A 13,140-nucleotide genomic window follows, 5' to 3' on the forward strand; every position below is an offset into this window, starting at 1 on the left:
TCTTGCTTCATTCCAAGTTTCATTGAATTTGGAGTGGTTTCGTCGAAAGAGCAACATACAGACAGACACGGTTACTTTTGCATTTATAATACAAGTATATGTAATATCAACAGTGAGATTCATCATTTCATTTCATGATCTGTGACGGTTACTTGAGTCCAAATACTTGTATTGGTAGAGAACCAATAATACTCCTGTAATAGTTTTTGACGTTATCTTGATTTTTGAGCAATAATAATTACAGATGAACTTGATAAACTCTTTTGTTAAATACTTATTCTTAAGGATACCTTTGATGCAATAATTGTGATTTTCAATCACCAATCTAACGGATTTTGCAAGGCATCCTTCAAAGACACGCTCTGTTCGCTGTAAAACTGTGAAAACCATGATCGGAATGTACGAATGGTTTTGTCGTTTTTCACGTAGACAGGCGAACTGACATATCTCTTGTTGTTCCATATAGCAACGTCTCTTGCAAACTGTGAAATGGAAATATATCATAAATTATGAAATTACATCGACATTAGTGATTTTGCTCGTGTTTATTTTGGCTCATTAACATAAAAGGACTTGTGATGAGACAAAATTTTGCAGTATGGATCATTTTTGATAATAGTGCTTAGAATTAACCGTTACTGTATCTTATGATAGAAATTATCATGTCATTTATAATGTACGTGCTTGTATATTACGAACCGGTGGCAGCGCTTGATGATTCAAGAGCTTGTAAGTTCAAATGAAAATATTTTGTTTTGATTAATTGTAGCACTTTATAAGATACTGGATGAAAACTCTGCTACGCTCGGGTTAAATAAATAAAATTATACAAATATGTTGTATAATTTATGAATAATTTACTGTGGATAAGTTTCCATCGAGTCTACAGGCACAAGGGACATAACATCTTAGTTCCCAAGGTTGTTGGCACTGGCGATGGTTAATATTCTACAGCGCCATTGTCTATGAGTGCTGGTGACCACTTACCATCGGGTGGCCCATTTGCCCGATCGCCTACCTATATTAAAAAAAAAAACTTACTTGATAAGCTTCCATAAGCACAAGAGCTGCGCCGAGGATGGCATTATAACGGGGCGTGTAAACTCTATGGACGACTTTTTGTACCAAAGGCGCTATCGGCGTCACAGATTGTATAATCGTCATTGGACCGAGCGGCGAATGGAAGCGTAGTCTCACGTGTGCAGGACCTATCTGAGGATTTTTTAATGATATACTTTCACAAAGGAAATTATTGGTTACTGCCCGTTTTAAAATTAAACGAATCGTTATATTCTAGTTTCTCGTAAGGACGACCAGTATTTGGTAGAGATTTAATACGATACTTTCTGATACTTCTGATTCTACGATGAATTTTAAGTTTGTTCTTTAAGAAAAGCTATTATTATTATTGATATCATAGTAAATTTTAGGCCATATTACCTGATGTACTGTAACATTGATGGGGAACACGTCGAACTTCATTATAATGTACTGGTGAGCGATTTTAATCTGGGCCAAGTGATCCATTTCGCCCTTAGACCACTCCGCACTCCAATTATGGCAACCTGGTATATGTTTATTGTAATAAGAACAAACGCACAAGAACAACACTTTTTATTTAAAAGATAGACTATCAGGCACTTAATTATAAACAACTATACTTTGATGCGGTAAACGCTGAACACAATAATGAAAGTGGCGATTATGATTATTTAGAGAAAATTATATCGAAATACATAATGAAAAATAAAATCAATAAAACAAAAATAATTAACCCACCTCGAAAGGACTGGATAAATGAAAATATTATTGATTCTATAAATGAGCGCAACAGCCTATGGAAACAAAATAAAACTTTACCTGGGAATGAAATCATACATAAAAAATTTAACACCGAACGAGACAGTACCGAAACTCATTAAAATGCATCAAAGCGAATATTATAATAATCTATTTGATAAGGTAAAAAACAAACCAAAAAAAAATTTGGGAAGTGATTTGAATAGTTTGGCTTTGAATAAGATTAGCGATGGTTTTGCTCCTCCCAAACTGATGTCAGATTCAGGAATGGTTTTTGACGGTAACGAAATATGTGATCTCTTTAACAGTTTTTGTTCATCAATTGGCACGGAGCTAGCTTCTGAAATACCGAAGCCATACCATGGAAGTACACAGAACATTTCCATGTATGAAGATGGTTACACAAATAACATTACATTAACAAACTTCACATCTTGCAGTTCAGACGAAGTTTCTAAAATTATTGATAAACTAGACTGTAATACAAGCACGGGTTTGGATGGAATTAACACAAAAGCGATTAAATGTCTTAAAGGTGTTATACTTGTAAGACTTACAAATTGTATAAATGTATGTCTTTCACAAGGAATTTATCCCGATTCACTTAAGATCGCAAAGGTCAGTCCTATATTTAAATTTGGTAGCCGATCCAATCCAAGTAATTATAGGCCAATATCTGTTCTGCCAATAATGTCGAAAATATTTGAGCGTATCTTATATAATCGTTTAAATGGGTATTTGACTGAAAAACAGTTCTTAAGTAAACGACAATATGGTTTCCGTCCAAAGTCGAGTACTTTCTCAGATATTGTAGACTTAATTACTAAAATTATAACTAACATTGATAAAAATAACATTTAATTAGGTATCTTTATTGACTTAAAAAAGACCTTTGACACAATAAGTCATCAAAAACTTTTATCCAAATTATGTAACGTTGGCGCGACAGAAACTGCCTTAGCGATATTTGAGTCATATTTAAAAAATATACAGCAAGTAGTTCAAATTAATAACTTTTCTAGCGCATCCCAAAATGTTACGTACGGTATCCCTCAAGGATCTATTCTAGGACCCTTATTATTTTTAATTTACATAAACAACATAGAAAAGACAGGATTAACTGGTCACCTTACACTATATGCAGACGACACTTGCCTTTTTTATTTTCATAAATCTATTCATGAAATTATAATCAATGCACAAAATGATCTAAATTTGATAAATGAGTGGTTCAAACACAATTTACTAACAATCAATACTGCTAAAACTTCATTTATTATTTTCTCTGCTTAAAATAAAAAGATACCTGACTTCACTCCGCTGACGATAATTAACGATATATTACAGCGGTCTCATCGTGAAAAATATCTTGGCTTATGGTTGGACGACAAACTAAATTTCAAGATACATATTAACCATATTAGAACAAAGTTGCAATCAATAGAATCTCCACTTGTGTACCAAAAATAATCCGAAACATTTTATATAATTCTTTGGTAAAATCTCATTTAGAAAAATAATACAGGTTTGGGGATCCACTACTACTTCAAATTTAAATACTTTACAAAGAGTACAAAATAAGATTATCAAAACTCTATATAAATATCACTATTCTACTCCAACGACACAACTTTATAATGAAACAAAAATATTGAATATATCACAACTATACCCATACTATAAATGCAATCAAACAAATTAAATCAGGTTCCATTCAATCAGAGATAAGGATTTGTGAGAGACCGCATATTTCGAATTTAAGGAATGAATATAAACTTCATATTGATAATGTAAGAACTAATTATGGTAAAAAAACAATTCTGTTTGAGGGAGTACAGCTGTTCAACAAACTACCAGATGAAATAAAACTATGTGATATTATGGGGATGTTTAAAGTCAAACTAAAAAATCATTTAATATCCTCGCCTATATAATAAAGCCTTTTATATCCAACGGCCCAGATGTTAAAACTGTTTTCTTGCAAACGTATAGAAATGTTCATTGTATCTCATTTTAAGTGAATGTTAAATTCTTATGAGAAATAAAGTTCTTTGTACTTTATTTATCATTTGGGATTCTATAAATGTTTTGATCGATACGAAACTGATATTATTAGAGTTAAGAAAGGACATTCCTCATTTTGCTCATTCATGTTCATTCATTCATTAACAGCAAATGAAAATCTAGCCAGCGCGATTAAGAAAACACAAAAATATAATGAGCGCCATCTATTGACATTTATTACAAACATGACCCCTAACTCTGACTTTCATCTGTGATCATATTTATTTAATATTTGATGTCTCAATAATTAAATTTATGAATACATTTCTACGACTTACCAATAATGTTATTTAAAAATGGGTATTTGTATCCGACGTCAGTTAGCAGCGAGACATTGTGTACAGCGTTCAAATGTGCCACGTCCGCGCCATTTTCTGGTATTTCCTTGAATTAAAATATACACAAATGTGGAAAACAATTTATGGGGTTTAAGTTAAAGTAATTTTTATATTTTTTTGTTTATTCGTTTTGAAAGTAAACGATAATATCTGTAAAAGGCAAGAACATAATATGAGCCAAAATAATTTAATCATTTTTTTCTTACGTTTTAAGTTAAATCTTAATATAAATCTCCGTCACACAAAAGTGAGTCTAATCATGACATATTATGAGCATGTTAATCTTAATGTATAATCAACAAGAAAACTTTGAACTGAATCAATACAAAATATATACTTTTATTATTAAGGAGAAACCACAACTTAAGTATATTCATAAGATTTTAAATATTTTAATGATTTACTTAGTATTTAAATATTATTACAATATATATTAAGTATTAGCAGCTTTGAAAGTTATTAGTGAAACTTTAAAAGCACACTATGATCGCTCGCATTTTCGAAAAAATAGATCGACTTTTCGTATAAATAGACGAAAATACTAATCTACTTCAAAGATCAAATTTCTTACTTGAATATGAGCATTGACAAGAAATTCGTTCCTGCCCCTATAGCCCCAGTTCTTCGTCTCGTCAGAATCCTCGACGGTCCAGAGCGGAGGACGTCCCTCAGCATCGTACCATACCCAGACTGTTCCGTCAATCTCCATTGACGGATACGTCTTTATTGATATGCCTTTGGGAACTAGAATTACACAAACATAAGAATTAAGAAGAAATATTGAATGTACCAGTATTTATGAGCCAAAATAGTCTAGTGTAGCAACTAAGCTATCTCGGCTCAAGAGATAGAAAGTCGAAGGTTTGAGTTAACCGAGTACAGAGTTGTCATGTGCTTAACTTATGTTAATAATATAACTTATACTTGGCGGTGAAGTAAAACGTATCACATATACAGTTCTTCATTAAAAATTACAAATATCAAATACCTATCACATATACCAGAATTAGGCATATTTTAAATCTTTATTGTATCTATATTTCTCCCAAAAGCTCACCTGTCTCCGTATGAGGTATACTGACACACTGCCCATCCTCTCCAAACTTCCACTGGTGGAAGGGACACTCGATGCAATTACCGCAAACATTACCCCCAATCGCTAGATTTGCTCCCAAGTGTGGACAGTAAGCGTCCACTACCCGCGCTGTTTCATCTTCACCTCGGTAGACACAAAGATTAAGTCCTGTGTAAGAATTTAAGAGTATTTACAAGACCGTTTTTCATGTATAACGTAACATTTTAATAAAAAAATAATAATAAAATTGTAAAATGACTTTATATCTCTTTGGAATCATCATCCTACGGGAAAAAATGGTATACTAAGCTACCAACAGTTACAAATGAACCACCAGTCAACAATAACATGAATCAAAAACGAATTTCGATGTCACAATTTTTACAAATAAACATACAAAGTCAACTATTTATTTTTACTTTCTGATAGGGCTTTGTGCAAACCCAATTGGGTGGGTACCACCAACTCATCAGATATTCTATCGCCAAACAGCTATGTTCTTAGTATTGTCGTGTTCCGGTTTGAAGAGAGACTGATCCAGTGTATCTACCCGCAAAAGTGATATAACATTTTGGTTCATAAGTTTGGTGGTGCATTGACAATGTAGCAAATGGTTAATATTCCTTACAGTGCCAATATCACATATATAGGTATAGGCGTTATGAGCGGTAGTGACCATTTACCACCAAGTAGCTAATTTGCCAGTCCGCATAAATATATCATTTAAAAAATACTCGTATAATAATTTTGCCTTCATTTGTGAAAAGGATAGCTTGTTAACTTTTCATCCAAAGCTCGAAGGCTACGAAACTACAGGAAAATACAGCAAGTATTTCTTACCTAATGCATCTATAGCCACAACACCACCGACTACCAAGTCTCTGCTCTCCACGAGAGCGAACCATCCATTTGGATAGGGAGGTGGTAACTTGCTCCCAAACCTCCTCCCTTTTTGTGCCCTTATTATATTTAAGCATCTATCTTTTCCTTTTGGGATGTGGTTGAACCCAACCTCTGATAATTCCTAAAAAATAAAATGTACTATGTTTTTTTTTATCTTGGCTCATAAATACATTTTGGTTCATTATCTTGTTTAACTAACAATAGAGTCAAATAATATATATCTTTTATGTTAACATTATAAATAATAAACACATTGCAATGCTTAAGTTAGCTTAGTCAGCTTGAAAATGACATAAATATGGATAACCTCTATATTAATCTTTGTATAGTTATAATATGTATTTGGGCTCAGATGTTTTTGTACTTGGTTGATTTTGTTTACTTATATTGTTACGGTGTTGTAAAACCTTACATAAACTTCTTAGAAAATATTTTTTAAATAAAAACGATCCTCACAAAATCGTAGTAGTTATTTTAAACAAGACTTGACTCTACAGTCAAAATTGGCTCACGACGAAACAACAGCCAACAAAATTTCAAAACGCTTAAATTATTAATTTTAAATAAAACCGAATTTTAAAGAAACATAATATTACCTACATACGCTTCTCGTTTATTTATAAATAATATGATTGAACTCGATTCGAAGTTTTATCAATATATATCAATAATTCTTACCTTTGCGTAAAACACGGGACTCCAATACGATTTGTACAGAATGTATATGAAGAGAAAAAAAATAAAAACAAAAAATGCAACTTTGAAATGTTTAAAGACGAATTCAAAAATCGAACACAGAACACCGTACGTTAAATGCGAAGAAAGGTAAAGTTCATTGACTTTCGTATTCTGACAGTTATTTTCGTTTTCGATCAAATCTTTAATCGCCATCTTGGAATGATTTCTTCACCTCTTTAACGTCATATCTGAAAAAAAAAAAAAGAACCTGCATTAATAGAATTGTTTTTAGGCTCACGTTGGCGATTCGTTTTACCGACTTTAAATTAACTTAATTAATTTAAGTTTAATAAATTCAAATCTTTTGTAATAAATACATCGGTAAAGAAGGCATATTATCCGATACAAGATTATATAGATGATAAAAAAGCGTGGAGTTAACGCTCGTTGACTTCCAAGCAGGAGACATAACATACATATATAATTGTATTTAACTAACACGACTGTATTTTTAGATGTTGAAAAAGAGTAACTACCGAGTTTCTTGCCGGTTCTTCTCGGTAGAATCTACATTCCGAACCGGTGGCGGCTTAACTCGATATAGTTTGTTAAATGGCGATTCAAAAGTTCTCGCAAAAGCCTACTTGAATAAAGAATATTTTGATTTGATTTGATTTGATTTGTGACAATCGTATACTTCATGTTAAAATACACCATAATATAGTAAAATAAATCAAGCTTATTTAACATACAATTGTACAAAAGTTTCATACAATGATAAATTGTAATATTTACATACATCGTTTTCAAAATAATCGTAATTATTTTACGACGTCGCTTGCGTATTAGGGAACTGCTGGAACTCTGTACTATCCCGGCATATATAATTAACAAATTACTGTCGTAATTGTATTTCTTATACATTCATTCAAACGTAGTCGACGTTCTGAGCGATGTGATCTCATAGGAGACACCCTCAGAACGAACGTCTATCAAGAGCTCGAGAGGGTTCAATTTCAAGGATGAATTTCACTTGCCCCAACGTCCGGTGACGCTGTAAAGGTCAGTAGGGCCAACAGAACTAAATCATTCAGGTAAAAAAAAGCAATTGTATAATTAGTTAAAATTAGAAGGCTTTATCTTACACAGCGACGTTCTTGCATTAACAAATCTATACTAATATTATAAACACAAAAGTAACTCTGTCTGTTATCTGTCCACGTTTAAACGGATGAACTGATTTAGATGAAGTTTCCTATGGATATGATTTGAGTCTCAGAAGGACATTTTTTTTAATTCACCTCGAGGGCGTAAACTTGGTGAAGCTTTATGTGCTACAAGGTTAAGTTTTATAAATTTAACGCAGGTAAAAACTCGGGTTGAGCTAGTTCAAAATAAAACCTAACACGGACGCCGAGTACCATTTTATAAATAAAAGCTTAAACTGGTAGTTAACAGGATGAAAATTTACAAAATGATTCTTTATAAGACGTAGGTGATGTCTAAATGGACTTCAAAAATTAATATCCTCTATCCTGTACAAGATAGCTTGATCTTTTTGACAGATGTCAATTCTTCTGATCGACATAACTCTGCAATGACGAACATGTTATTTTCTTAAATTAATAATTTTAAAAATTGTAAAAATATTTAAAAAAATACATATAATACAAAAGTTCCTAAAGATTCAAGCGTTATCCGAAAATTTTAAGACTTTTTTCATTATATATTATTGCTTCAAAGTAAAATTTAAATAGAAACACTGAAAATAATAGACGCTTGTGCAATGTTACATCAGACGGACGGTAGGGACGCGAATGACAGGCAGTAACTGCTACAAATATCGATTACAGAAATCCTTATTAAAGATCATTGTTAAGTTATTGTTACGAACGGGGGTCCTTTCGGTTGGGATCTCTGGTATAACTCTTTTTAGAAAAAAAATGGAATCCTAATTTGAATTACGCATTCCATCGTTCCATCGACTGTTATATATGTTAGATTTTCTGTTTCTCATCACTAGCCCGTCTGTCAAAAAGACCAAGCTAACTTGAACAGGGTATAATTGGGTAAAATTAAAGTAACTAAATAAGGCGTTTATATGGGAATTCGTCATTGATTTCAGTAACATCAAAATCATTATTAAGTTAAACACGGTTGTTCGGCGTTTTTGAAAAATCAACACCCAATAGGATTAAAGATTAATTTTATTTTTAATGGAGATTCGTCATATCCGATCTTAGAAGGAAATCGATGTAAAGATTCTGTTTATAACTAAAAGACAACGGTGACCAGGTTTTTGAAAATGGATCACCTAAGGGGGGGATGTTTAGTGTGAAGGTTTAATGAAAAATTGTCACTTCCGATGTTACAAATACAGAAATCGATATAGAGATTATGTTTATAAGAAAATCACTTTTCACATGGTTTTTGAAAATCACCTAAGAGGGTGAGATGTTGGATGAAGGTGAGAATGGAAATATTTTATTTCCGATGTTACAAATATGGAAAACGTTATAAAGCTTATGTTAATAAGTATAAAACCTTTCACACGGGTTTTGAAAATCCATCACCTGAAAATGTTTTTTAACGTTGAAATATAATATTTGATTAAAGTATATTTTGATTTTGAGCAAACTTAAGTCTTAAAAGCAATCCTATATAAGTCATAATAACCGATAGACAAATTCAACGCGATCAAAAATGTTAAAAAACACAAAAAAAAAAAAAAACCCTCTCTTGACAAAAACCGATCTCTTGAAAAATAGATTTTTAGACTCCCGACTCGGATCTCGAACCAAAGAGCCCGTGATATACGTTCTCCAATAGACAAACGACCCAAGAGTCCTTACCTAGTCATATTCCACTTGCAATTACTGACTCAATCGCCCTTACCGGAACAACACACAAGAAACTTTTGTATTGGAAAAAATCTAATTTAAATTTCACATATAATTTTCTTTAGCAACGAGAACCCGGTTTAGAATTGCTGAGTCAAAACAGAGCACTGATTTACGGTTGTTCCATTCCATCGGAGATTATGCAATATATTATAATATTTAGTTGATTTTAAACTAAACATGAAAGCATATAAAAAATGATACGTACTGAACCATCACAAACAATTTAATAATTTAATACTGTACATAAAATATATATATTAAATCAATTAACGCACTGAACTTCGTGTAATAGATTCATAGATCAAATTACAATTTGAACGTTATAAAATATTATAAAGGTGCGTCTACACGTGTGAAACATCCATCATTCAACATTTCTGAATTCACTAACATATGTAGGGTTTAACGCGAGCTCTAAAACAAGTCACTATTTTTGCTTTTCATTTATTAGGAATTCATTGAGGTTTTGTGGAAGCCCGTCCAGGTGGTACCATTCAGTATTGTTGTGTTTCGATTTGTAGATAGACAGTATAGCTATAGGACGAGATACAATGGTACCAGTATTGTTGTGTTTCGATTTGTAGATAGACAGTATAGCTATAGGACGAGATACAATGGTACCTAAGGTTGGAAGAAGGGACAGTGGAACTGAGGTACCTGTGTAGGACCAAAGTCTCAATTTAAAAAGGTTAGAAGTGCATTGACGACGTTACGCATTGTTAATATTTATTACAATAAAAATGTAAGGCGACCATTTACCACAAGATGGACAATAAACGTTAAACTATAAATATACTAACTTTAATTTAACTTCCGTGCGGAGTCACAGCCAAAACTAAGCCTCAATAATATTATAATAAATACTCTTTTATAGTTCTTTAATAAAATACATTTACATAAAGAGTAATTAAGTTAATATTTGTTGCTAAGATAAGTCTGATAAATAATCTTAAAAAACGCGTTGGAAAGCGTTTGCGCGAAAACGCGCACGGTTTTGCGCAGTGAAACGACTCAATGTTTTTACAGATCGTACACGAGCGTGCTCGATCATAAATAAAACTGCAAGGCTTAGGAAACATACAAGGAATTATAACGTACACAATACAAAATGAAATTTAAATATATATTCTAAAACCAAATAAATGTACTCAAAATCAATGTCATTTGTCAAATTAAAATCACTTTCAATTGTTAAGATCTAAGAATAAAATGTTTCGTAAACGTTACATGTTAGTTGCATTCGAATTCAAGCGAAATATAAATTTCAAATATTTGAATTTCTAATCCAAAACGTAACGATAAAATCAACCACTGAAAACGATTGAATTTGTCAATCATTTTTTTTTTTATGAGTTCAGAATGTATTGTTTCAGACCATTCCGCCATATTTAATCATCAATTTATCAAAAATCGACCCTCAAAGTATCAATCAGTATTAAATCAGTGATCAAGATGAAAATATATTGCAATTTAATATTACGATCATCGCCAATCCTGATATTTCTTTAAAAAAAAACGCAATTAATTAAAATTTCGAATACATTATTTACCGAATATCAGATAAAAAAATTATTTTGAATAATATGACTCGTGTTTTACGGTGTTGCTAATAAAAAAAAATTAAAATCTAATGATTTTTATTTAATTATTACATTTTTAATATAAGCGACGCCACAATTCTTCGAATTCAACTTGAAATTCTAAGAACTGCAGAAATTGTAACTTGATCGTGACACACATTTAATACTATATATAGTAAAATTATTCGTCTAAAAGTCTGTTTATAAATTTCCGAAACTTATTCCCAGAATTGTCTTTATAATTTAGAGATTTATCTTAAGAATGTTAGCAGCTCAGAAACGCAATTTCGATTTCGCGCCAAAAAGTTTCTAGAAGTTTCTAGAAACTTCACCATAGTCTATGATGAGTTAAATTTCAAAATGTGGGCTCAACTTTCTCAAAGTAAAAACACTTTAGTATTTTGTAAACACATTTTTAATCTGCTCGCTTACGTCGTGTAGCTCTCTGTCCTTGTTATTTCGGTTGCCATGGGCAACGGCTTCTCTTCAATGAACTAACCAGACTAACTAGTTATCTGTCCCTTGCACTGGTGGAAAAAGGTGTAAGGTATATATTATATTTAAATATCACCTTGCTGTACACACACCGTCTTCAACGCGCGTCATTTTATAAATTTATTTATCCACTTTTCCCGCGCTTTCGCGACGTGTGTCACTCGAGATGACAGATGCATAAACACACAGATAATACATGGTCATGTAAAATGTAAATCTGTTACTAATTAATATGTTTTTATAGATCTGTGTCCTTCTCCTCAACGGGAGAGGAGGCCTTAGCCCAGCAGTGGGAAATTTACAGGCTGATTATGTTTTTATTTTATTATATTTATAGATCTGTGTAATGTTTTCTGATAACTATAACAATCATCAAATCACGAATTATACATTTAGATCTTCCTCATGACACAGTCCGTCCATTAGTAAAACCGCATTAAAATCTGATAGTTTATGGTTTTATCGCGTAGGCTGGGAACTTTATTTTGTTTAAAATAGTTATAAACCTGTTATTAATATTGAAATAATAAATTTAATAAATACATATTTTGTCAATGCATCCGATTACATAAAAATAAGTCTAATCGATTTCAGAACGTCATTCGTATGGCTTTAAACATTAATACATAATATTTTCCCGCGTAAAATTAGAAAAAAAAATGATTGTCACCAATTTTTTGTAAAAGAGAGATTTTTAACAATTTAGATTTCATTTCAACCTTACGTTTATAAAATTAAGCAAATAATTAAATAAATATTCCGTGTGCTGGTGTATTTGTTAATATGATTTGTAGTAAAGATATATTAATCAATAAATGATTGTAGTTCACAATATAGCAGCTATTAGCAAATCGTAATACGTAAATCTGTTTGGTGGTAGGTGGTAACACCCACCTATATTCTACCGCCAAATAGTAGTACTCAGTACTGTTGTAGTCCAGTTTGAATTGCGAATTTGTAACTACAGGCACAAGGGACGTAACATCTTAGTTCCAAAGTTGGTGGCTCTTATTTCTTACAGATCCATTGCCTATGATCAGTGGTCATATCTTACCATCAGGTGATTCGTTCCTCCTAAAATGTATATGACGTTTATATATTGACTCAACACTAGAACTATGTCGCTGAAGTTGCGGGCGGTCACTAGTTGTATAAAAAGTAACATAACACGGTCTTCCGTATCCTATATGCCTGACCTTGCTAGCTAAGGATAATTTGAGAACCACGTGCATGCGTCCGTCATATACAGGGTTATTGGTAATTCGACGTATTCCCGTTAGGAGGTGATAGGGGTGATTATTTGC

General features: G+C 32.1%; 1 protein-coding gene across 1 annotated transcript; it reads right to left on the minus strand.

The window, feature by feature from the left end:
- Nucleotides 1-317: 317 nt before the first annotated feature.
- On the minus strand, nt 318-7,074 carry Nvd (neverland). Its single transcript, XM_026627359.2, has 8 exons — nt 6,859-7,074; nt 6,118-6,301; nt 5,260-5,445; nt 4,774-4,946; nt 4,143-4,248; nt 1,441-1,565; nt 1,042-1,212; nt 318-482 (listed from the first exon to the last, which is right to left on the minus strand). Exons 1-8 carry the CDS (start codon nt 7,069-7,071, stop codon nt 318-320), a joined length of 1,323 nt encoding a protein of 440 aa, XP_026483144.2. The 5' UTR covers nt 7,072-7,074.
- Between the last annotated feature and the right edge of the window lie 6,066 nt (nt 7,075-13,140).

Source organism: Vanessa tameamea, chromosome 31, assembly GCF_037043105.1.
Source record: "Vanessa tameamea isolate UH-Manoa-2023 chromosome 31, ilVanTame1 primary haplotype, whole genome shotgun sequence".
NCBI classification, from domain to species: Eukaryota; Metazoa; Arthropoda; class Insecta; order Lepidoptera; family Nymphalidae; genus Vanessa; species Vanessa tameamea.

Bases quoted from the DNA above. Each gene is read 5' to 3' on its own strand.
- Nvd (XM_026627359.2), bottom strand. From the start codon at position 7,071: ATGGCGATTAAAGATTTGATCGAAAACGAAAATAACTGTCAGAATACG. The intron at 1,566-4,142 runs GTAAGTCGTAGA...AACATATACCAG, and splicing joins ATTTTTAAATAACATTATTG to GTTGCCATAATTGGAGTGCG. The intron at 1,213-1,440 runs GTAATATGGCCT...AAAAATCCTCAG, and splicing joins TCAATGTTACAGTACATCAG to ATAGGTCCTGCACACGTGAG.